The following is a 25,346-nucleotide window of genomic DNA, read 5'->3' as shown; positions in this document are numbered from 1 at the left end:
TTTAATGAAAGGCAGGAGGGGTGTGGCCTCTCTTTATCAAAAAAAAAACAATATATCATTAGAGCAAAAGAAAAATTCCTTGAATATAGTCATTGCAAACGACGAGATGGGAAACATGGAAAAGTTCGCAAGCCGTATCTTTTTTCTGGTAGCAATTGTTTTATCTAAAACTGCGAAGATGATGCACGTGGAATTTGTGAAAGGAAAAGATGAGGGGGCATCAGACCATAAACTCCGCACATGTTTTAAAAGTTAGTGGGACTAGCTAGCTATATGACTTCCGATAGCTTTTCTTTTTATAAAATTTACAAAAGAAAGAGGGGGCCGCACTTGTTTTAAATGTAACTAGGACTAGATATATAACTTTCGATAGGTTTTTTTAGAAGATTTACAAAAGAAAGAGGGGGCATCAAACCATAAACCATGCACTTGTTTTAAAAGCAAGCGGGACTAGTTATATAACTTTCGATAACTTTTTTTAAGAAATCATATGTACCTATAATTGTGGGGTAATTACGATGTAACTTTGTAACTATAATATAACTGATATATAATCTACTTGTAACTAACAAATAACATGTGCTAGCATTGTGGGTAGCTCTGCTCGAGCGCAACATGAGCATTGAGGGTTCAATCCTCCACCAAGTCCGGGCCTAGTTTTCTCTCTCTTTCCTGTGCACAAATCTTAGAGACCACCTAGCGTTCTAAAATTCAAAAATTGCTATACCGATTTTCAATTGCAAGATATTTAGCAAACCCGAAGTAGCGAAGATGCATTACACATAAGAAAAAGGGAAAATGAGATGTTTTTTTGTTAATTTTTTGAGAGGACTATACGCATGGTATTCTGAGAATGAAAGGGGAAGAAGCTTACGAGAGATGGACCATCAACCATCACATTTTTTTTATAATCAAGACGACAGATTACAAGCAAGTAAACGGGCAAACGAAATGGTTCTACACCGAGCTTTCTAGTTCCAATTTTTTTTCCCCTTTACACGCACTAGTAAAAAGAGCAACAGGAAACAAAAGATGGAGATGGCAATCGAAGTGTTGCTACACGCCTACAACGAGCTTTCTGGTTTCATTATTTACCTTTTACGCAACAGTAAAAAAGAATGATGTAAAATTTTCCCCTTTACACGCGCAAAATGGAGATGCGGGGTGTCGATCCCCGTACCTCTCGCATGCTAAGCGAGCGCTCTACCATCTGAGCTACATCCCCAGGACGAGGTTCGAACGAAAAGTTATTGATGAACATTGGCAGAAACATGAACTTAGATGTGCAGCAGTACAAAGTCAAGGAGTTTGGCCAAAATTTATATAACAGGGTTGCAATTTCTTACATCCTCCGTTTCACAATGTAAAACTTTCTAACATTGCCCACATTCATTTAGATGTATGTAAGACTTTCTAATAAGATATATGTATGTGTTTAGATTTATTAACATCTATATATATGTGCAATGCTAGAAAGTTTTACATTGTGAAACAGAGGGAGTATCTTATTAATGTAGTATATATGGGATACCCCATACTAGGGGTAGACAGAAAGCTCGTGGCTCGTTAGCTCGCTTGGCTCGTGACAAGCTCGGCTCGGCTCGGCTCATTTGAATTTCCTAACGAGCCGAGCTGGTATTTTAACTCGTTAGAGATAACGAGCCAGCTCGAGCTGGCTCGTGAGCCTTAACGAGCCAGGACTCCATCAGACAACCCAAAAGCCCAATACAACAAAAAGGCCCAATACAAGTAGACACTGTGCAAACCCTAGTCCTCTCGTGAGTCTCGTCTCCTCACTCCTCAATTCCCCACCTGAGACCCGACGCCGCTCTGCCTCTCCCCCAGCGCCCGTCGCCACTGCCGACGAGCTCGTCTCCTCCTCGTGGTCCAACCGTGAACCGTCCAAGTGCCGGTGGAGATCGAGTTCATCCTCTCCACCGTCGAGCTCCTCCCCATGGTCGCCGGCGAGCTTGAGCTCGTTTCCTCCGCTATCAAGCTCCTCCCCTGGTTGCATAGTTGAAGTGTCGCGCGAGGTTGAGCTGCTTCCTGTGCTCGCCGGCTACATCTCTTGCCCCCTAGCTCGCGAGCTTAACGAGCTAGCTCGAGCTTGTTGACGAGCCGAGCCAAGCTAGGTTTCTAGCTCGTTAGGACAACGTGCCTAGCCGAGCCAGCTCATTATCCTAACGAGCCAGACCGAGCCGAGCCGAGCCAGCTCGACATCCACCCCTACCCCCATACTTACACACTCACCACGAATATCTCACACCCAAAACTATGAATACCCTGGTATGGATAATTATACTGGCAAGTAAGAGATCTCATCCCAATAAGACCTTGCTCAATTATTCCTTATGAAAAAGGGATTAGAGGGGATTGAGGATTTGAGGGTGGATTGATTCCACAACCTAAATAGGTGTGGAATTATTCCACTCTAAATACTCCTTAATCCACTTCTGGGTACGATTAATCGAACAAGATCTAAGGAAAAATTCCTTAATCAGACTAAAGGATAATAAGAGCATGCCGGCCTATTTTGTTTTGGACTTCCTAAATTCTATTTGGACAAGGAAATCATACTTCGATTTAAATACAATGTCTCCCATTGCAGGAGGACATTTCATCATAAGTTGTACAAGCCAACACCACATTGAGCATGCGCCAATGGAAGAACCTATTACTAGCATATTCCGTTAAGATTAGTTTAGTAAGATAGATGTAACTTACTTGATCAACATATTCTAGCCGGTGTGATGCACCCTCATCAATACATATAAACATGAGTAGAACTATCACCCATGACAGAGTTAGAATATGTATAGGATACCATGCGCATCTTTCGTACTAGCCGAACCCTATATCCTCAATACCATAGTTGAGATCACCTGCATATATATATTGTTTAATATACTCAGCTCTGTCCCATAAATTTTTTAAAAAATTACGTAACTTTACTATGACTACTCATAGTTTTTCTTTATGATGAGAGGTTCCTCATTGTCCAAGGTTGGGGAGAGCACTACAACATTTGGCAGGAGGGTTTATAGATCGGTACCGTTTCCATGCAATAGGCTATATAGATCGGTTTTTTACGGTCGGACGTCGAACACACAACGGTAATATTTTTACTGATGATTGTCCATAATAAGCCGGTGATAATATCACTGTATGTTATTATTGTAAACCGCAGTTATTTCTTGGTATCATTGTCGGCCAGGGTTGACAATTTTTTTGTAAATTTCTTGAACTTTGGTGGCTTTTTAACCGAAATTATTTGAAATTTTAACATATTTTGATTGAATTTGAACAAATTTTGACTAAATTCACAAAAATTTGAAAAAAAATCTGAAAAATCTGGGGGAGATTTGTGCTAGTCGGTAGGGTCCGAAATTTCAAACATGCTGTCGGCACATGTTTAGTCTTTCAGCTTCACTATTTGCAAGAACTTGAAAGTCAAAGTGGAATAAAGATTCATGAACAGTGATCACCACAAATTAATTACCTTTCTATCAATATCTCGATCAAGAAGATCGTTGATTGTGCATCCGGCGCCTCTGATGAGCACGGATCCACACGCGAACAGCGCCAGCATCCTCATGTCCGGCAACTCCCCTGGCATCGCTGCCATCGCGGTTGACCTACCAAGGAAACAGTGTGCAGCCTCGCTTCAAATCGGAATCAAACTAGCGTACAATTCGATGGTGCTGTAGTAATTTTATGTTTTCTAAACTACTCCATTTCGTACTGTAAGTTGTTTAATTTTTTTCTAAATTAAATCATTTTATGTTTGACTAAATTTATAAACAAACATAGCAACATTTTCATAAAAAAAACATTACATGAAAACATATTCAGTGTGTTATATTTAGTTAGACTAATTTGCTATACTTTTTAAATTTATTTAAATCTAAAGAAATTTAATTTATAAAAAAATAAAAACGACTTAAGGAAGTAGAGTAGTATAGTACCAGAAGCTGGGCCACGCGAGGAGCCAGGTGCCGACAGGCTTGTCGATGCGGGCGAGCATGGCATACGGCCGCGCCGCCAGTGGGACCCACCTGTCCACCCACGACGGAGGACGTGGCGGCGCCGGCGGCGACTGGTGCGGAGGTGTGGAATCCCCACCGCCCCAGCTGCCGCCGGAGAGGTGCGAGTACAACGACACGGTGACAGGAAGCTGGACCCCACTGCCAACGTTGGAAGAAGAGGAGACGGGAATCAGCGGACGCGGCCACCGGCGGCGGCATAGCGTGGCGGCCAAGAGGTCGCCGTGTCGGGCGACGGGGCCGGGAGTACTCGGATCGTCGGGGCAGGAGGACTCCGTGCTCGGTGGCGGCGGTGAGAGGGTGGGGTGGAGGAGACTAGCAAGCGGGACGCGGCGATGGCGGCAGAGGAGGTCGGCGGCGGCGGCGGCGCGGAGGAGAGCAGGGTGGCGACGATCGGTGTGTGCCGCGCGTCGTGTTGGGCGCTCTCGATTTAATTTGAAGCGAAAATTCGACAATGAATTACACCGCAAAATTCTCACTCCATCATAATTCGTGTTGCCATCTTATAATTTCTTTGGGAGAGCACCAACAACTTGCGTCGAGCACCAACGTACTCGCCATGAGCGCGCTGTTCAAACCTGACTTTGGCTCTCGCGCCGTCGCGGTCCATCACCACATCACAGAACAGTAAGCAAGCAAGCAATCAAGAGTTTCAAGACGATGAGCAGCAGCCGCCATGGAAAGAGGAGATGAACTTTCGCGCCAATTAAATTGCACGTACGTGGTGCCGCAGCTGATCAGCTACGTACACCGATCGACATCATCCACCCATTGACTTCGCAGTTCGTAGTTCGTACACGGTACACGCAAGGGGTTGCTGAGGTCGGCGACCGTGTAAATAGGATGGATGGAGTTGTTGGCGCCGGCGGCAGGGAGAGAGACGACGGAGGACAAGGAGAGGGGCAATGGATCAAGTTTTGTGCCATACCGCTCGATTACGTTGCTTTTGACTTGCTTATATAGTTCCGTAGGTGCCTCCCACAGCGTGGGCGATGAAGAGGCATGCACCAGCGCTGGATGGGTCCGGCGCATGATTCCGATCGTGAGGAAGAAAATGGTACTACACCGAGCTCTCTGATCTTTTTTTTTCCTTTTACGCGCAACAATGGCAAAAGAAGACCAAGATTAATTATTTACCAGCAAATTATTCCCTTTTACCAGCAAAAGAAAACAAAAATTAATTGAACAGATTGGAGATGCGGGGTATCGATCCCCGTACCTCTCGCATGCTAAGCGAGCGCTCTACCATCTGAGCTACATCCCCGGGATGTGTCATTTGTTAAACGTTCTCTAGTCATATAGATCAATACAAGATCGGAACAGAACAGAGTGACCAGCTTGATCATTATGCGATCTATGATACGGACGAGCATTGACAGAGACATGAACGGGTTCACATCGTCCGCCTTTGAGCCTGACGGCAAACCTTGCCGTTCCATTTACTTGTGCCCCACATTCTCCTATCAGCAATTGCATGGAGTGGTCCCATCATTGTGATTAATTAGGGGCCTAGTAATCAGTGGAATTAGTAATTTTTCTTTCGAAAAAAGTCAGCAAATAGAATAAAAGCGGCGTCAAAGTTCGCGGGAAGAGGATAGATTGGAGAACAGTACTATAAAGGAAGTTCACCAGGACTTTGAATTTTTGGGTAGCTATACCCATCTACTAAAAGTATAATTCACATTGACTTTTCCTTTTTAAGATTTCATATGTTCCTTTTTTTTTTAACTTATACCAGTTTATATATTTGCAAGGTGATTCAGATGGTTGAGAATTGTATTCCAAAGGATTTCTAGCTTCATTTCACTGCCATTTTCTTCATGACTACTCTATTTGGGACCTAGTAGTAGTGCCAAATGAATACTAAAAGTTTTGTATAAGATATATACTATTGTTCAAGTATTTAGGTACTGCTGTTTGTTTGGGGTCTCATAGTATAACAGAGGCTTGCGTGTTCTATTTGCTGATTTTTTTTTTGAGAGAAACAACTAATTCTACCGATTAGCAGGTCTCTAATTAATCTCTGTGGTAGGGCCGCTTCATACAGCCGTTGATGGAACAACGTGCGGTACAGATGCATGCAACCGTAATGTTTGCCGTCAGCCCCAAAGACAGACGATGTGATCCCGACATCGACATGAACTACATGTGCAGCACTACAGTAAAGGACATTGGCTAAAATTTATTGGAAAAAGTACGAATTACCCTCCTCCAAACCAGTGGCGGAGCCAGGATTTTAAAGTTGGGTATTCCTGTCTAAGCGTTGAGCCGCTGGCTGCCCCTGCCCCTTGCGGCCGCCGGCCACCCAACCGGCCTGACCACCTGAGCTTGGCGGAGTGTCGGGCGTTGGCCGCCGCCCGCCGCGGCAATGGCCTCCCCCTCCGTGGTAGCACGGTCCAGCTCCCGCCGCCGGTTGCCGCCTCGCCTCGCCGCGGCGCCGCCTAGAGTTTGTAAATGGGGAGCGACACGAGGGAGCCGAGCTAGGGAGGGATGGGTCACGGAAGAGCGAGAGGGGGCCGTCTGGAAGAGTGGTAGCTAAGTGGGTCAACTGATATCTGATGGGTCATGACGGAGTTGGTCGGGTTGGTGAGGCATCACAAGAGGTCGGTTGGGCTGTGTTTAGATCAAAGACTTGAGGATTTAGGTGCACTAATATGTGTACATGTGTATATATTAGAAGTATACTTGTTTTTTTGATAAAAAAAGTTGGGTATTCCCGGGAATACCCAGGAACCATGGTAGCTCCGCCCCTACCCCGAACTATCATGGTCGACCAAATTACCTCCTTGAACCTGAAAACCAGACATCACTCACCCTGAACTTTCAGTACCGGACGAATTACTCCCGTCGACCCAATTCAAAGTGGTTTTGTCCTATGTGGCGTACGCGTTGCAACCCAGTCAACAATTTCTTTTTTTAAAACATGGTGGGTCCCACCTGTCATACTCTCACGTCTCCTTTTTCTTCCTCTTCCCCCCTCTCTCTGGCGTTGTCACGCGAGGGCAGGCGGGGGCGGGCGGTCGGCGGGCGAGCGCAGGCGGGGGGCGGCACGCGCGAGCGGTCGGTGCGCGAGGGCTGGCGACGGGTGGCGGCACGGGCCATCGGCTGGTGAGGGCCGGCGACGGGCACAGGCGGCGTCGCGGGCGGTCGGCACGAGGGCCGGCGACGGGCGGTGTCGCGGGTGGTCGGAGCGCAAGGGCAGGCGGGCGGTGGCGGCGCGGGCGGTCGGCGCGCGAGGGCCGGCGACAGGCAGCATCGAGTTGCTCGGCGACAACCTCCTCCGCGAGATCCTCCTCCGCCTCCCTTCCCCCGCCTCGCTGGTGCACGCCCGTGCGGTCCGCGACGCCGGCTTCCTCCGCCTCTTCAGCGCTCGCCACCACACATCGCCCCTGCGCCTCCTCGGCTTCCTCTTCGTTGTCCCGGGCCGCACGCCGCCCGCCAAATCCGCTGGGATGGTGCCACGTAATTTTGCCTCCGCCGCCACTGCGTCCACTGCCGGAGGTGGATCTGGAGCCGCTGCTCCAAGCCCTCCTCAACCGCCTTCTCAGCTTCTCCTGCCATATGTGCGGACTAGAGAGAGATAGGGCAACGGGAAGGAGCGATGGCTTGACAGGAAAGATGACACGTGGACCCATGAATTTTTTTTCTATTTTCCTTGCTGACTGGATTGCCATGTTGGTGCCACATGTGCAAGCTTGGATCAAAACCACCTAAAATAGTGCCGAGGGGGCTTAATTGTCCGGTTTGAATGATTCAGGGTGTAAAATGTCTGGTATTTAAGTTTAGAGGGGTAATTCGATCGACCGCAATAGTTAGGTGGTTAATTCGTATTTTTTCCAAATTTATATAACAAGAAGGTTGTAATTTCCTATCTTATTAGTGTAGTACATATTGGATATACCCCCATACTTATGCACTTATAATCACGGGGAATATCTCACACCCAAAACAATACAGAAGATTATACCCTGATATGGATAACTATGTAGGCAAGTAAGGAATCTCATCCCAAGGAAGAACACCGTAGGATGATAAGACCTTGCTGGCCCATGTATGTTATCGGACTTCCTCTTAGTTATATTTGGACAAGAAAATCATACTTCGATACAAATAGAAGGCCTCCTCACATCATAAGCCATATATACGAATACAAGCCAGCATCTTGGCAGTATCTTCCAGTCACGTTCCACCATCGTCGGTTTGATCACGAGCGAGGTTGTCGCCTCCGCAACATCCCTGTTGTGGCCATCGATCTCATCGCCACAACCGATGATCTGCTGTCGATGCGCTATCCACCTCGTGTTTCCTCCTCCACATGTCTTCTTGATACATTGTTGAAACCTTCCGCTTTGATACCACTAGTTATAAAAGTTAGTTGATACAGCGGAACGACGGCTAACATTCTCGATCGCTTTAATCATTGATTACCTAAGACATGTCAGATGATATCCCAAGAACACACGATATTTGTTAACAAGGTTCAGTTGAAGCCTACATCCCCGAGACTCTGATTACACTACACCATGCCCCAAGTTTCCTTACTACATATCTGTCAGCAAAGACCCTATCTATACGTGTCAGCAATTTTTTTCCTCAACAGAGATGGTCTGTCAGGACAAGTGCTGTCGGCAAATGTCTTTCCCGACAGATAAATCTGTGCTGACAGATAGGTTGGCAATGTTTTTTGGCTCTTTGCCGACAGATAATTTTTCCTGGGAGACGGACCTTTTCCAACATATGGATCTTTGCTGACAAATAGTGTGACATGACTCATACTTTTCCCGGCAGATAATATGACACCAAGAATCTATCAGGCCAAAAAAAATAACAATAAATGGAGCTCATCACAACAAGCTACACATGACAAATTAAGTGTACTTTTCATTAATTTCACTAATAGATTACTGAATCCAACATACAAGTAAAAAAATCACATAGCTCAGCTAGGAATTGTGGGGATAGTGCATACATACAAATTTGAAATGACACCAAAGATTGAACATACAATGGTCTATAAGAAAAGGGGATGCTAAAATAACTACATTATCTGTACTTGGCCAGATTTATAGATTGTATACATCTTGTTGCTGGCAAATATCCTGAAAAGCATCGAATTGGAAGGTACAGGCTCACTTCATCCATATCAAAAGTTCACATGTATATTTTGATATATTGATGCACATGTAATGTAAAAGTGTATTGCTCAGATATCAGGTATAACCAAGATAAGAAATGCATCAGCAACTAAGCATCAAAAGCTTCTATGTTATGGGGAGATTTCACTTATAGAATTAAAGCTGCAGTTACAAGGCAAAAGAGTTTGACAATTGATAATCAACCGAAATGTCAGATCAGAACCCACTATTACGACAGGTAATTAAGAAATCAATGAATGATAGAGCAAAATATAACTGAAATAGTTTACATGGGATCCATTTAATCAAATATATGACAAAATTTAAAATGATGTCTAGCAGTCGAAACAGAAACAAATCATCTAGTTGTACTGAATCCAACGTTTTGCTCCAACTAACAGCACTATTGGCATTATACTGTAAATAGCATTTTCATAATGTGAATTAGAAACTGAAGTCTCAAGGCTGTTTATCATTTATAATGACTGCTTGTTGTAAGAATAGACAACCACCTAATTTCAACTGAAGGAAACTGCAAAGTTCAAGTACACACTTATATTCATCCTTCCGGCAAGCAGTTGTAGAGACCGTTCATATATCAGAAGGCAGTTCAAGTAAACACTTATATTCATTCATCTATGAACAACAAAATTAACATACATTTGGCGGACAAACAAGATTGACAAGTGAAGAACACCAACCATTCCCGAGAGCGCAGAGATCCCATGTTATGCCCCTCACCTTCCTACTCTTGCTTATTTCGGTCCTCCTGTTCCCTGCACACTTACCAAATTAAAAGCATGTCACACCAATCCAGCTATCAGAATCTACATACACTACAAGGACACCAAAGTCCACCTGCAGAGTGGCAGTGACGTTGTACTTGGGCCGCTTCCTGTAGGCACAAAATAAAAACAACGAAATACTTGAGCAACTCTCAGACATATCATCAAACAGAAGGCTTGCCCAGCTGGGATGACTAACACATTATTCACCACAGCAACCTCGCTTGACGTCATCCAGAGAAAGCTTGGCTGGCCTATCTATCAGAGTGCCAATGGTCACATAGTAGCTGCAAATCCAACATCAGTTCATCAAATTAGAGCAGCTCACAAGCAACAAGACCAAACCACACCTCGCAAAGATGAGGATGGGAGTGAAGAACTTGCCTAGCACAAGTTTTACCCATCTGAAGTGCTCTTGCAATCTTAAGATGAGATTTAGGACCTTGGGCATGAAACGATGCAAACAGCTTAATTGGAGCGTTTGATGCTGAATTGCAGGTACAAGAGCAAATTAATAGCCACAACTAAATGGAATCAGTCATCACAGAAGGCGTCAAACTAAACCAGCAAAGCTAGCATGCTTGGCGCGTCAAAAGCAGAGCTGTATAGAACAATCAATTAACCATGTCGTCTACTATCAACAAAAGTAACAGGGAAGAGGGGAGGAGGGGGGTTTGCTCTGCTACCTTCTCACCACTAAGGTGGTGGTGGTGGCGCTGATGAGGCCGAAGCCCGAAGATGAGGATCCCCCACGACATGGATGGCCGTCGCTCCTGCTCCCCCGGTGCTCGCGCAGGCCCGCCCGCCGCCGGACTACCTTATCTCTCGATTCGAGCTCGAAGCCTTCGCGCGTGGGAGGCCCACTACATCGGAATGCCATGGCTGCAGACTGCGGCAGGAGGGAGGAATCGAGCAAGTGCGGGAAGGGAAGGAGCTCGCCGTGGGGTTTCCGGTTCGATGCCGCCACTTCGTGCTTCGAACTCCCCGTCGCCGCCCATATCTGATTCACACGGTGGATGGGGAGCGAGGAGGTGGCGGCGCGATGGGAAACGATGAGGGGAGGGCTAGGGTTAGGCGGTGTTTTTTTTTCATCCTCCGATGGATCTCGATGGCTGTGGCTGGTGGTGCTTTCCCCTCTTAATTTACCTCCATCTATTTTAGACCGTTGGATCTTGATCCAACGCACCAAGCATTGCTGACAGATAGCTGGTCACTAAGTTTTGTTCACACATAATTGGTTTGTACTATTACTATTGCCGGCAGATATATACATTTAGAATTACTGACATATAATATGTCTCACTATGCAGTTTTCCCGACACATAGTACATCAAAATCTTTTACTATCAAAATCCAATGTCATGGTGTAGTATTATAAGCGCTCCTCCCAACCAACACTGCATCTAGCCACTACGAGTCCATGGCCTTATTGTCATCATCTCCCTGCGTGTTTACGCTATATTGTAATAGTCGCTATGATTTGTTGTGCCCCCCCTAAGAGAGGGTCTATTATAAAGTCCAACTCTAACTACATCTTATTACTATTCCAACTCATAGTAGGACTAATATATTCGACATCTATTCTAACAGAAATAAATAGTTGTATTTGAACTACAATGTCATATATTTATTATCACAAATTCAAAGAAGTACATTCTCCAATTTTTTTTTTTGCGAGGATGAGGAGATACATTCTCCAATTGAAAAGCAAATCACACCAAAAGAGTATCTGTGTACTGGTATTTCTGGCACAGACCGTGCCTACTCATGACATGAACATATAATATCCTTCTGATTATAATCGGTCTGATACTCTGATGAAAATGCTCAGTCTGCATCCATTTGCAAGGACATCTATGCACTGAAGGCTTATCTTCATTTAGTTCACTTGAGTTCTGAATTCTAATGCTTCGTGAATTCCTCCTTGATCTTGAGTGTACAGGTCAAAAAATGTATCATTGACAAATCGATATATAAACGGAGCCCATCGATACAAGATTACAACATCTTTTTCCTCTGTATTTGATGGTCTTTTCAGACTCAGAACACTCATAAGAATGAACCTGCCACAATAGCAATTAGCACGTCATTTGTGGCACACATATCCATTGGAAACTGAAAGAGCATTTGTAACAATTAAAGTGTTCAATCTTTGTTCTTTCTTAATAGAATATGGACAAGGAATTAGGCAATCAAAGTGCTTATTACAGATGGGACCTGAAATATAGTGAAACAACATACAAAATTTTCCAGTAACAACGGCGGCTGCTCAGCACTATAAAATGATGGCACTAGCATGGCAAAAATATTTTTTTAAAAATAATAATACACGGTTAATTCTCATTTTACATAAAATTGCTGTGTCAGATTTTTTTTTTTGCCACAAGAAACATGTTAACATAGTGCCAGTTAATCATTTTGTCCTACCATGGCACCAAGTATTATTTTGTTTATGATATTTAGTTCTAGCGACCAAATTGGTGTTGAAGCAACAGTTATACCCATATAAGGACTTGGACAATAATAGGTGAAATAGGTAACAGAACCTAAGTTATTGGCTGACAAAAAAGTGCCTTATTAATCATCATCTCCTTTAGTTATCACCTTATTATTGGAAGACAACATAGAAGAAAACATCCAGTGAATTTCAGAAGAAAACATATAATTTGGCATTATCACAAAACTATAGATTCAGCAACAAATTTATTAAAAAACCTTCATATGCTATCACAAAACTGCAGGTTTAGTTGACTTTACAACTAAACTACATATTTTAAAAGTTTCATCAATTCAAAGTGCTAGGGTTGAAACCTTCAAAACTATGGTTTTGTGATGTAATTGGTGCCAAATCTATAGTTTTTTGATACTATGTCTTACATCTATAGTTTCATGATAAATTCATTGGTATGTAGGTAGTTTGTATAATTTTGTTGAAGAATTTGTGAAATGTACTATGCATGAAAAAGATTTAGAAACATCCAGCTCTTAGTCACATAGATAATACAAAGTAGAGGATTACCCTAAGTTGATGCGGATGGTGCAGTGGTTCTATTTCTCCTAGTCCTATTCCTGCTTCTCCGATCTGCCCTCACCCTGTTTCAAACAAATGCCAATGAGAAGAACATATATATAATTAAAGAACTGAAATAAATTCATGGAAACATGTTTTCTTGGGTTAACAAAATGACACCTGAAGGCAACTCTGACTGGATTTGCTCTTCTATTCGTGGATCTCCTTGGCACATCCGTATTATCATCATGAGCTTCTTCCTCTATCATGCATGCTTCGCACCATCTTTGGATTTCAAGAATGAGTTTGGTTCTATGCCTATCTGCTGCTTTCCTGATGGATTCCTCCACAGCCTCAACCTCCTCCCTAGTTGAACCACTACAATCAACGTCAATACAGAGTCTTTCGAGGTGCGAAAGATTCTCGATACCACTGCCATCAACACCAGAATAATTGGCTATTGTTTCCTGAGTTCTGAAGTAAAGATGCAATGTTTGGAGCTTTGGCATGGCACCTTCTAGAAACACTAGTCCCATCCCATCATTCTTCCATATGTATTGCGACTCTCTTAAGCATCGGAATCCCTTGCAGCCAACAGTGAGCATTTTACTGGAGCCATCTGTCATTTCCAGCTGAAGATATAGCAGGCAGTGCAAGCGTTCAAGAGATTGGAGATCTTCCTCTTGCACAACATCAACTTTCAGTTCCAGGTGGACTAGATTGCGCATAGATGGGTTGATCCATTTTGGGATCGTAGAAATGTATCCAATGACAAGTTTTTTGAGACAGCCAAAAGTGAGGTACACTCCCATTAGTGAGTCCAGGGAACAACCTTCTTCAGGATCAATCTTTAGAGATTCAAGGTTGACTAACTCGTTGAGTGATGAGACCAAAGAATCTGTGTACTTCCTTACTTCATCAACCATGTCAACAGGTTTAGAGAAAGTTATGTTGAGTACCCTCATTTGGATCAGCTTGCCGAGCTCTTCCACAAATTTGATGGGGTTACAGGACATTGAGACAGACAACAACAACTGTAAGGCTTTCATGCGTCCAATCTTATCAGGAAATTTTACACTTGTGTTAACAAGTAGGCGTTGCAAGTTTTGTATTCCAACAATAGTGGCTGGCAATTCTTCTATGTCACACCCTCGAAGATCTAGTGTTTCCAAATACCTAAGATTCTTTATCTGCCTCGGAAGCTCACTGATGCTTGTACGGCTGAGATCCAAATACTTGAGTTGGTACAACCACCCTAGATTCTCAATGTGGTTGTTTTCAATAGATCTACAAGATCCTAAGTCCAGCACCCGCAATGCCTGGAAATAACCAAGATGAGGTATTTCCTTGACAGAACCAAAGGGGGTGAAAGAGCGAACATGAGACAAGTCATCCCTGCTCATCTGTTTCACTAATTTCTCAACACGGTCGGACTGGACGGACAACCGGCGAATCTTGGTCTTGTAATCTATAAATCTCATTTCATCTTGATGTAGTACCGAAATAAAGTTAACCTTGGTTGATATTGATACAATAAGCTCAAGTATCATGTCATGAACTCGGCAAGTTTGCACAGTACCATCATATTGAATATCCACGGGTTGGATCATGCTTCTATTGACTAGCTCATTAAAATATGCATTTCCTAATTCCAATTCACTTTTGCAGAGAATTTCCGATTCACTCGGAATGATGAAACCTTCAGCTATCCATCTCCATACTAACTGCTCTGTCTCAATTACATAATCTTCCGGAAATATGCTTAAATACAATAAGCATGTCTTCAAATGATGAGGGAGGTCATGGAAACTCAAAGATAAAATTTGATTCATACTCTCCACTGAATCATGTCCCGAACTAGACCTAAGCACTTCCTTCCATTCTTCCGCTAACATGGGTTTGTTGGCTAGAGAACTAGATAAAGTAAGTATAGCCAATGGCAAACCTCCGCACCTTTTCAATATGTCCATGGAAATCTTTTTAAGATGAGTCGAACAACCATCATCTGAGCCGAATATTCTTTGAAAAAATAGCTTTTGGGAGTCTAAATCACTCAGAGGATCCATTTTGTAGATATGATCCTCGGTGCGACGGCAACATGATTCAGCAACAGAGAGGATACGTGTTGTTGTTATTATTCTACTGCCTAAGTGATTGGTAGGCAGAGAATGTCTCAATAACTCCCAAACCCGTACATCCCAGACGTCATCAATAACAATAAGGTACCTGCACACAATTTATGACACAGTGGGATTACGCCTAATAAAATTGTCATGTATAGCAAACATTTTGTATGATCAAAACTAGTATTTTAGTAATCTTGTGTCTGTAAAATACTTACCATCCCAACCTCAGGTCCCACTTATGTATTAGAATTTGTATTATGAATTCTAAGTTAGAAACATAAATACTATAATATCTACTACCTCCGTTTCAGGTTATAAGACTTTCTAGCATTGCCCACATTCATATAGATGTTAATGAATCTACGCACACATATATGTCTAGATTCATTAACATGTATATGAATATGAGCAATGCTATAAAGTCTTATAATATGAAACGGAGGAAGTATCTTTTTTTGTTGAGAGAAATTCATCCATCTATCTATACCAATCATAATTTAGCACTTTCTACAAGGTTTCACGTCAATCAGTGTGAAATCATTGTCATGATTAATATTTATGATGAACAATTGGCTTTGTAAATGATTTAATCAATGAATTGGTTTGAAAAGATGTGTTGATGTTGGTGTTAGTGCGTGTGACTAATGTGGGTCGGGTTGTGATATCTGTGTCCAGAAACGGTTGTTTCATCTGATTGTGTACAGGTGACTTGAGGTCAGCCTTAGTCAGTGGTGAGGACTAGGACTATACTCAGAGAGAAGCAGAGGTCCAGTACGGTCGGGATACCATGTGAGAAGGTGACTAGAGTCATGATTCTTAGAGGACAACTACGGTCAACAGTGGGGATCGGGATTAGACTCAGGGAGGAGTTGAGGTCCAGACGATCAAGGATATCGGGTGATGAAGTTGGATACGAGATGGTACATGGTGGATGGACACCGTGTGGGAGAAATTTTCGCAACGGGTTTCACGAGGTGTGCGTATAAGCGTCGGCGTTCGCTAAGGGGATCGGAGTAAGAAATTGAGAAAAGAGTATATGGTGCTACAGTACATGTGGTACTGTAGCATGCATGTGTGTGGTATTGATCGATGCATTCAAGTGTACTGTAGTGGTTGGCAGTACATGGATGCATGTATGCATATACGTATGTGTTGGCTCGGTGAGTCCAAGGCAGGAGCGGCGTCATGGCAGGAGACCGAGGCCGACCGGGACTTCGTATGAGACGGACATGTGTCCATGTCGGGTTGGCTAGGACACGGATTGACTGTAGCCGGTTGTGAGGCTGCAGGCTTTAGCGGATTGTAATTTGGAGAGTCCAGTGGGACTAGAAATTATACTCCTACTTTAAGTAGGAGGTTTTCGATATAAATGAAGAGGAAGGCTAATGCCTCGAGGGTAAGCTAAGTTTGAAAGATTAGATATGGTTTCATGAGAAACTTGTGAGAGGTGCTGTGGCTGCACCTTGTGAGTAATGTACTTGAGCAATAAAGACCATATTCAATCATCAAGGCCCTAAAAACTCGAAAAGGCTAAGGGTCGAGCGATCGCCCCTAGCGATCAGCCAATCACCAGCCCCCCTCCCTCCACGTGGTTTCCTTTTTTGTCACCGTATTACTTTCCTATTTTAATAAATTTATGTACCTGAAGTTTGTATATCTCAAGTTTACGCATCTAAAGTTTAGAGACCCAAAGTTTATAAGTCAAAAGTTTACATACCTGTTTTAAATTTGAATTTAAATTCAAATAATAGTTTATAGACCTAAAGTTTATAAGTCAAAAGTTTACATACCTGTTTCAAATTTGAATTTGAATTCAAATATTAGTTTATAGACCCAAAGTTTATAAGTCAAAAGTTTACATACCGTTTCAAATTTGAATTTGAATTCAAATATTAGTTTATAGACCCAAAGTTTATAAGTCAAAAATTTACATACCCGTTTCAAATTTGAATTTGAATTCAAATATTTTTTATATATAGTATTTCTATACATAATTTTTTCAACTTTGTTTTTTTTTTAAATTTATTGTGTAGTAGGAAGAGAAGAAGAGAAGGAGGAAGGGGGAGAGGAGTGTAAGGGGGGATGGGGATCGACGATCGATCGTCCATTAGCCACCCCCCTAAAAACTAACACATTGGTAAAAGAAAGATTAAAACCGAAGTCAAGAAAGAAGAAATAGGAGAGATGACTTACAAGTGACTGAAATCAAGCCGAAAATAGGGCACAACTGTTCTTTTAGCAAATTGTTGTTTAAGTAGCATTACATGCATTTTTCTATAAGTAAAGATCAGAGAAACAGGCGCGCGCTTCAACAATATCAAGATTTGCAGTATCAAAAAGTTATACTATGGTAAGGCGATTATATTCGTACCTCTTTTTCTGGAGGAATTCTTGGACTTCGTTGATGAGCTGTCTTTCGTCCCACAACATCATATTTGAGTAAATTGACGTTCGCTGAAGATCAATGAGAATATCCCTGAGAACTTTTTTCATGTCAGGATTCTGACCGACGGGAACAAAAGCCATGCAATCGAAACCCGATTTAAGCTTATCATAAACTGTTTTGGCTAAAGTGGTCTTGCCAAGTCCTCCAAATCCAAAGATGGAGATGACCTTTGTTTGATCATCACCCCCAATGGCCAACATCCTGATGAGCTCTTCCATTGGCCCGTCAATTCCTACAAGCTCCGATGAATTCCTGTACAAGCTCAGGACCCGAGGATCGATGGTTGTCTGGACTGCAGGCTTGGCGATGATGTTGCCACGCCTTGCAACTAACTCTTGGAGCTTCTTGTCGATGTCCTGGATGACTGCGTCGATATTGTGGCGAGCTTTGGTCTTCGCGAACAATTTACTGACCTTCTCCCTCAGGCGCCGCAGCGGTTGTGTGTCAGAAGCGGCGATTTGCAGGCAATCGAGTTGCACAAGGAAGGTGTCGACGATGTCCTCCAGGTCGTAGGATGCCTCCCTGAGGTCGCCTGCCCAGAGCTTGACAGGCTCGTCGAGCTGCTCCCATGGCATCTCACCAATCTTGCGGAGGGCGGCGTGGACACTCTCGAGCTCCCTCGAGAGAGACTCGATCTTCTTCCTCACGCCAGCTTGCAGGTTGTACTCATCCTTGAGCAGCTGACCCAGCTTGGGGAGCAGGGTTCCCATCGTCCCCGTCACTAGCTCCATGCTTGCACACACACTCTGTTAGGTCCCTTACATTTCTGTCGCGTTTGTATGCTAGGCAGGAGCAACTAGGTACATATGTGCTCTCTACGACCAAAAATATAGAGAATATCCCCTACATACCACTTAAAAGTTTCACAATCTTCTCTATACTCCTGAATTTTACCTCATCCCCTATATGCTTTCGTGTTTTTATTTTGATATATTCTATCCCTATTTTCTTTAGTTAACTGTTAGATTTTTCTAAAATAACCATATCGCCCATTCTCATATTTACATGCTATCTACTTCATAATTCACAATGTGGGAAATTGTAATTCAAGATAAAACCAAATGGGGCTTAATTATTTACTGTAAGATTTGAAAATGAAAATTTAAATTGTTGAAAAAAAACTTTTTTTTTACAAAATCCATATAAGAGTTTTAGCTAGAAATAATGAACCAAAATTATTTATTTATTGGATTCAAATTCGGATGAAAACAGTGTACGAATTTCATAAAAGCTAATTGAAAAATTTTACATTTATTTTTAAAATTTGTAGTCAAAAAATTATATTCCTTCTGCTTTTTATAAATAGATTTTTTTCATATAAGAATTATGTTTTTATCACTAAACTAGCATATAAGTACGAGAGATGGGTAATATAGTCGACTTCGAAAATATGTAACAGCCAACTCATGATAAATTGATGGAATGGGCATAGAGGAGATCAAAATGAAAACTTAGGGGTATATAAGGGATGAGGCAGAATTCAAGGGTACACAAGGGATTGAACGAATTCCCAGGGAAACATAGGGGATTTGCTCCAAAATATAACAACTTATAAATTTCAAAATTTATTCTAAAATATAAATTCTTCACCGACGGTAATACCTTACCGTACAGTGTTTATAATAAAAAATCTTTCACCATTCAAATTTTTCACCTAGTTTCTTTTCTCAACCAATTATAAATTTCTTTTATCTAATTTTATCTATTTATTGTAAAACTATTTATATCTTTGGATGGAGAGAGTATATGTTTGTAGTCAATTAATAAAAGTCAGAGTTAGATCCGTTCGATACATCAAGCTAGCTGGAGATGGACTGCATTCATATGCCGTGTTCTGTCACTATTTCAACTCCGGCAGCAAATTACATTTAAATTTAAATGATTAAACTATGATGAATGAGATCTGTATGTTTATATCTAAGGCACCACGTACTTTTTAACAATATAATATCTTGATAGTATTTTTAAATATTTTAAGAAATAAATGGTCAAGGTTTGAAAATAAGAAGCGTACTATAGTCAGCTAGACAAGCTGTGTTTGCAATCCCTTGGTACCAACCCCTCCCTGTCGTTTTCCACACGCACGTTTTTCAAACTACTAAACGATGTGTTTTTTAAAACGTTCTATACGAAAGTTGCTTAAAAAATCAAATTAATCCATTTTTTTAAAAAAATTAGCTAATACTTAATTAATCACGTGCTAATGGACCGCTCCGCTTTCGTGCGGAGGGAAAAGTTTTCATCTGGGACATGCGAACACAGCCTGAGTATACTACTCCCTCTATCCACAAAAGTTGCACATATTGCACATTTGAGTTTTTTCAAATAAGTTGTTTCTATTTGTAGTCTTAAATGAAGAGATAAAAATATTTTATTAGAACCCAAGGAGCTATCTAAATACTCATTGGTTACATGCTTGCATTTACTCCTTGATTTTGTATCATCTAAGATGATTTAATTTCTCTTTGGTCTTGGTGATAAAAGTAATAGGTGTAACTTTTGTGGATAGAGGGAGTACTTAGCATACAATATGTTTGTAGTCCTAGTACTGTATACTAAGTACTCCCTCTATTTTAAAATACAAGGTACAACCACCCTTAACCTAAAGACCAAGAAATAGTTATTATCATCTTGTAGTTTGGATTATCCTAATAAATGTAATGCATACATCTAATAGAGTTAGAGAATATGAGAGTGAAGGATTTAAAAAAGTAGTAATTTAATGGAGAATATGATATAGTTAATGGCATGCATGTATGCATACCTTAGAGCAAGTTTAATAGTATTGTCACTACTAGCTCCAATTCATCTATAGCCAATCTAATAGTCAATTCATACAATAATTGCTTACTATACTATTAGTATATGGTCCCACCTGTCATACACACATTGCGTCTTGGAGTCCGTGCTGCAGTTGGCTACAGATTTATAGCCCGTTGCTCTTTTCTCTTATCTTTTATCCTATTAAAATATGTTTGTAGCTGGCTAATAGACTGTTATTGTACATGTTCTTATATTATAGAATATTTTTAAAAAAATGTGGTTGTGCTTTATATTAATGAATGGAGTATACTATATATATTGCTGTCAGCAAATGACGACAGTGCGGGAGTAAATGTTGAGTTATGATCATATATAGGCGGCGCCCCTGGGACTACCGAAAGGTCATTAGCTACTGGTACTCCCGCCGTTCTAAATCATGGAGTAATAATTTTTTAGATAGTTTAGTAAAAAGCTAAAGGTTTGGTTAAAAGATTCATTTTCCAAACGGAACTAAATTACAGTTTAAGTTCTCTTTTATTGTTAAAGTTTGATTTTAATCACTTTTAAACTAATCTTTTCACTTTGGATCGGGTAACTTTACCAATTTTTTTTAATTTGGATCATCCCAGACAACTTCTTCATCATCCATCAACAAGCTTAAGCAAATCAGTTTCGGTACACAGGTGAACATTCCTGTCTGTAAGCAGGGCTAGATCTTCAATGGAGAATGGAGGGTAGATTGGAATAGTAAAAAGAATTGGGTGATCCCAACAAAAAAGGGTAAAGTTATTCGGCCTAAAGTAAAAAAAAAATACTAGTTTTAAGGTTGAACCAAAGTGAAACTTTAGCAATAAAAAGTAGTCTAAATTGTAATATACTCTTTAGTCAATTTAATTGTAAACTTTTTAAATTTTCAATTGATTAGATTTTTTTTTCTAAGCGTCTGATTTGCTCTAGAACCATTGAAATCAGTATATAAATCTGGTGTTAAATGTGTAATTTATTATACACCGAGTTAAATATATAGTTTTGTGATAATATCTGGAGTTTCGTGAAATTTACTCTTTTTATTTTGATATTTCTATCCCTATTCTTTCAGTTGACTGTTAAATTTTTCTAAAATAACCATATCGCCCATTTCTCATACTTACGTACTATCTACTTCATAATTCACAATGTGGAAAATTGTAATTCATGATAAATCAAATGTGGCTCAATTATTTACTGTAAGATTCGAATATGAACATTTAAATTGTTGAAATAAATTATTTTTTGGACAAAATCCATATAAGACCAGCTCCAGTGTATGTATAAATCGAACCATGGGCAAAGAAAACCAAATAGAGCACACTGTGGCTATCGATTGTTACGTGTCAGAGATTAAATCGACATCTACTTTAGAGTCGAACTCTACTGTTTAAAAAACTATTTGTTGCCCACGAGAGAGGAATGGACCATGTAGATTTCATCAGAAACTCACGCAAGGGAGGATGAACGGTACTGATTGAATAGATATTTATTTATGTGGGTCCCACCGATCGACTTTACCACTGCAACTATCGAATCTTTGATTTGTTCATCTCCCGTGGCAGGCATGAGTCGAACAGACACTGTGGATGCCCTAAGAGTTTTAGCTAGAAATAAGGAACCAAAATTATTTATTTATTAGGTTCAAATTCAGATGAAAACGGTGTACGAATTTCATAAAAGCTAATTTAAAAATTTTAGATTTATTTTTAAAGTCTGTAGTCAAAAAATTATATTCCTTCTGTTTTTATAAAAGATCTTTTCTTATATAAGAATTGTGTTTTTATCACTAAACTAGCACATAAGTATAAGCGAGGGGTAATATAGTCAACTTCAAAAACGTGTAACAGTCAACTCACGATCAACTAACAGAATAGGCATAGAGGTGAGAAAAATAAAAACTCAGGGTTATATAAGAGATGAGGCTAAATTTAGGGATATAAAAGGGATTGAACGAATTCTCAAGGATACACGGGGGATTTGCTCCAAAATATAACAACTTCTAAATTTCAAAATTTATTCTAAAATATAAATTCTTCACCTACAATAATACCTTATCGTACCATGTTTATAATAAAAGAAATCTTTTATCATTTAAATTTTTCACTTAGTTTCTTTTTTCAATCAAATATAAATTTCTTCTATCTAATTTTATCTATTTATTGTAAAACTATTTATATCTTTGGATGGAGAGGGTATATGTTTGTAGTCAATTAATAAAAGTTAGAGTTAGATCCGTTCGATACATCAAGCTAGCTGGAGATGGACTGCATTCATTGATTCATATGCCGTGTTCTATGTCACTATTTCAACTCCGGCAACTAATTACATTTAAATTTAAATGATTAAACTATGATGAATGAGATCTGTATGTTTATATTTAAGGGGCCACTTACTTTTTAACAATATACTGTAATATCTTGGTAGTATTTTTAAATATTTTAAGAAACAAATGGTCAAGGTTTGAAAATAAGAAGCGTACTTAGTCAGCTAGACAGAGGGAGTATACTACTATATTTCTGTCAGCAAATGACAGTATTGGAGTAAATGTTGAGTTATGATCCATCGATGGGCGGCGCCCCCTGGGACTAACGAAAGGTCATTAGCTACTGGTATTCCCGCCGTTCTAAAGTATAGTAATTTTTAGATAGTTTAGTAAAAAGCTAAAGGTTTGGTTAAAAGATTCATTTTCCACACGAAACTAAATTACAGTTTAAATTACAGTTTAAGTTATCTTTTTTCACAGAGGGTAACTTTGCCATTTTTTTCGATTTAGATCATCCCAGACAACTTCTTCAACATCCTTCAACAAGCTTAAGCAAATCAGTTTCGGTAGAAAGGTGAACATTCCCGTCTATAAGCAGGGCCAGATCTTCAACGGAATGGAGAGTAGGGCCGTGTTTAGTTGCAATTTTTTTCTTCAAACTTTCAACTTTTCCATCGCATCAAAACTTTTCTACACACATAAACTTCCAATTTTTCATCACATCATTCCAATTTCAACCAAACTTTCAATTTTATTGTGAACTAAACACACCCTAGATTGGAATAGTAAAAAGAACTAAGTGATCCAAACAAAAAGGATAAAGTTATTCAGTCTAAAGTGAAAAACATTAGTTTTAAAGGTGAATCAAAGTGAAACTTTAACAATAAAAAGTAGTCCAAATTAATGTAATATACTCTTTACTTAATTTAATTGTAAAGTTTTTAAATTTTGAATGGATTAGATTCTTTCTAAGCATCTGATTTGCTCTAGAACCATTGGAATCAGTACATAAAAACATATGTTGTAGTATAAGATTTGAATTATACAAATCCATATATTTTGAACGGAGAGACTAGCTCTGCAGTGCAGCCCGCTGACTAACCAAAGGTCACTACTAGCTGTACTGTTGCGTGTTCGCACGAGAAAATTGGTTGCTAAACATAAGGACCCATCGTTTCAAATAAGCGAATCGGCATATTTGTAAACGAATAGTAATTTATGAATAAAATTTTTATATACATGTTCTTAGCGATCTAAAAACAAAGGCTGAAAAATAAAATTCGATAAAAAAAACCTCAAAACAAGCTTTAAATTTAATGTTGAAAATTTAAATTTTGTTTGATAAGCATAAACATAAGCGAAAAGATGAGACCAATCGTTTGTCAGCATCCTGGCTGCTACCTAGAGAAATGGGGCTCCCACATGATATGAGATATAGTCAATGAAGTCAACACATCATACAAGATGCGCTTCGAACAAAGCATGGCAAAGGTGTAAATACACATGACTGATGAGCGATAAGTTAGTTGACTTGCACTCTGTTTACAAATTCAGATGCGTCCATGCATATGCATGATTGCATAAATAGGAAATACTTTATACAAACGGCAAGCAACGTATGCTCCACGCGCATAGGTAGTCTTTCATATATTGCAGATAATTTATCTATCATCAACCCCATCAGAGGTGCATCAAACTATCTGCAAAGATAGACCACGCTCATCAAACTAGCTCCTAAGGCAGAGGTTGCTCACATCCCAACATATTCGATCATGTGCTTATCTGTATAGTGTATTTGTGAGTAAATAGTGTATAGTTTAATTATTAACAAATAATTAAACAAATATTTGTGAGTAAAATATTTATATAAATATTTTTAGCAACTCAAAAACAAATGTTGTAAAATAAACTACGATGGAAAAATATCAAATTCAAAATTAAGTTCTAAAATTTTAATTTTGGCTTATAAGTATATAAGTATCTATCTATCTATTATATACTAAAAGACCATTAAACTTTCTATAAACGCTCTCAAACCACTATGTGGCACTTCTACAAACGCTCCTAGGTCACCACGTGCCTCTCTCAAATCTCACCATCGATTTCCACTTAGATTGGTGGACCTGATATTTTAGACCATTAGATTAGATTTTCATTTAAATAGGTGGACGCAATATTTTAGGCTATTAGATTAGATGTATTTTATTTTAAAGAATCTAATTCCTTACGCGCTATGCGTTGATGGGAGATACGTAAGTATAACTGAAGAAAGCAATGCAGGTTATCTACTGTTCGCGTCATAAGACATGAAAAAAACGTACAGAACTACTATAAATCTAAAATCAATAAGAAAAAAACACATATGTACTTAGTACCATTGGAAAAAAATGATGATATTTAAAAAAAGGTTTTCTATTATTTAAAGATAAAACATATTACTCTATAATTTACGTAAATACCACCGTCGATTTTCATTTTAATTGAAGACCCAATCGATGTTTTAGATCATCATATTAGATGTATCCATTATATATTAAAAGTTCATTAAACTTTGTGAAAATGCTCCTAATCCACCAGATGACATGCTACAAACGATTCTAAGTTACCATGTGACGCTCTAATAAATTAGTAAAATTCTTAATAATTCTAAAATAACATATTTCATTAAATTTGGTGGACCCACTATTTACAACCATTAGATTAATTTTCAAGAAAAAAGTCATCTTCTAAACCTGGGCCCACCTA

The 25,346-nt window shown here is 40.0% G+C and overlaps 3 protein-coding genes and 2 non-coding genes across 9 annotated transcripts; all 5 read right to left on the bottom strand.

Annotated features, from left to right (window-relative positions):
• Positions 1-1,152: 1,152 nt before the first annotated feature.
• Positions 1,153-1,225, bottom strand: TRNAA-AGC (transfer RNA alanine (anticodon AGC)). The gene has a single exon. It is a non-coding gene; the product is annotated as a tRNA-Ala (tRNA).
• Positions 1,226-2,562: 1,337 nt separating this feature from the next.
• LOC127782778 (4-hydroxybenzoate polyprenyltransferase, mitochondrial-like) lies at positions 2,563-4,525 on the bottom strand. The gene is made up of 3 exons (XM_052310047.1): positions 3,966-4,525; positions 3,500-3,635; positions 2,563-2,882 (listed from the first exon to the last, which is right to left on the bottom strand). Exons 1-3 carry the CDS (start codon positions 4,022-4,024, stop codon positions 2,853-2,855), a joined length of 225 nt encoding a protein of 74 aa, XP_052166007.1. The 5' UTR covers positions 4,025-4,525; the 3' UTR covers positions 2,563-2,852.
• Positions 4,526-5,234: 709 nt separating this feature from the next.
• On the bottom strand, positions 5,235-5,307 carry TRNAA-AGC (transfer RNA alanine (anticodon AGC)). Its single transcript has one exon. It is a non-coding gene; the product is annotated as a tRNA-Ala (tRNA).
• Positions 5,308-7,967: 2,660 nt separating this feature from the next.
• LOC127781170 (uncharacterized) lies at positions 7,968-11,055 on the bottom strand. 5 transcript variants are annotated; one of them, XR_008018936.1, is made up of 5 exons: positions 10,650-11,055; positions 10,163-10,250; positions 10,037-10,073; positions 9,880-9,954; positions 7,968-9,142 (listed from the first exon to the last, which is right to left on the bottom strand). XR_008018936.1 is itself a non-coding variant. In XM_052308083.1 (4 exons), the coding sequence occupies exons 1-4, from the start codon at positions 10,841-10,843 to the stop codon at positions 9,924-9,926; spliced, it is 330 nt and encodes a 109-aa protein (XP_052164043.1). In that variant the 5' UTR covers positions 10,844-11,055; the 3' UTR covers positions 7,968-9,923. The 5 variants fall into 5 exon arrangements, 1 of the variants encoding a protein (XP_052164043.1); XR_008018938.1 differs by having other exon boundaries at positions 7,968-9,961; XR_008018935.1 differs by having other exon boundaries at positions 7,968-9,954.
• Positions 11,056-11,643: 588 nt separating this feature from the next.
• Positions 11,644-18,303, bottom strand: LOC127782865 (disease resistance protein PIK6-NP-like). Its single transcript, XM_052310142.1, has 4 exons — positions 17,471-18,303; positions 13,154-15,199; positions 12,983-13,056; positions 11,644-12,026 (listed from the first exon to the last, which is right to left on the bottom strand). The coding sequence occupies exons 1-3, from the start codon at positions 18,274-18,276 to the stop codon at positions 12,984-12,986; spliced, it is 2,925 nt and encodes a 974-aa protein (XP_052166102.1). The 5' UTR covers positions 18,277-18,303; the 3' UTR covers positions 11,644-12,026; position 12,983.
• Positions 18,304-25,346: the final 7,043 nt, after the last annotated feature.

Source organism: Oryza glaberrima, chromosome 8 (genome assembly GCF_000147395.1).
Source record: "Oryza glaberrima chromosome 8, OglaRS2, whole genome shotgun sequence".
NCBI classification, from domain to species: domain Eukaryota; kingdom Viridiplantae; phylum Streptophyta; class Magnoliopsida; order Poales; family Poaceae; genus Oryza; species Oryza glaberrima.
The sequence above is the reverse complement of the archived record's forward strand: the minus strand, read 5'-3'. Positions and strand labels throughout refer to the sequence as shown.

What these genes read in the sequence shown, in the direction of transcription:
- LOC127782778 (XM_052310047.1), bottom strand. Translation starts at nt 4,024, where the DNA reads ATGCTCGCCCGCATCGACAAGCCTGTCGGCACCTGGCTCCTCGCGTGG. An exon ending in CTCGCGTGGCCCAGCTTCTG is followed by an intron (nt 3,636 to 3,965) that starts GTACTATACTAC and finishes TTTCCTTGGTAG; the next exon opens with GTCAACCGCGATGGCAGCGA. An exon ending in ATCGAGATATTGATAGAAAG is followed by an intron (nt 2,883 to 3,499) that starts GTAATTAATTTG and finishes ATATATATGCAG; the next exon opens with GTGATCTCAACTATGGTATT.
- LOC127781170 (XM_052308083.1), bottom strand. Translation starts at nt 10,843, where the DNA reads ATGGCATTCCGATGTAGTGGGCCTCCCACGCGCGAAGGCTTCGAGCTC. An exon ending in TCTGGATGACGTCAAGCGAG is followed by an intron (nt 10,074 to 10,182) that starts GTTGCTGTGGTG and finishes TTGTGCCTACAG; the next exon opens with GAAGCGGCCCAAGTACAACG. An exon ending in ACGTCACTGCCACTCTGCAG is followed by an intron (nt 9,955 to 10,036) that starts GTGGACTTTGGT and finishes GTAAGTGTGCAG; the next exon opens with GGAACAGGAGGACCGAAATA.
- LOC127782865 (XM_052310142.1), bottom strand. Translation starts at nt 18,276, where the DNA reads ATGGAGCTAGTGACGGGGACGATGGGAACCCTGCTCCCCAAGCTGGGT. An exon ending in GAATTCCTCCAGAAAAAGAG is followed by an intron (nt 15,200 to 17,470) that starts GTACGAATATAA and finishes AATTGTGTGCAG; the next exon opens with GTACCTTATTGTTATTGATG. An exon ending in CCAGTCAGAGTTGCCTTCAG is followed by an intron (nt 13,057 to 13,153) that starts GTGTCATTTTGT and finishes TGTTTGAAACAG; the next exon opens with GGTGAGGGCAGATCGGAGAA.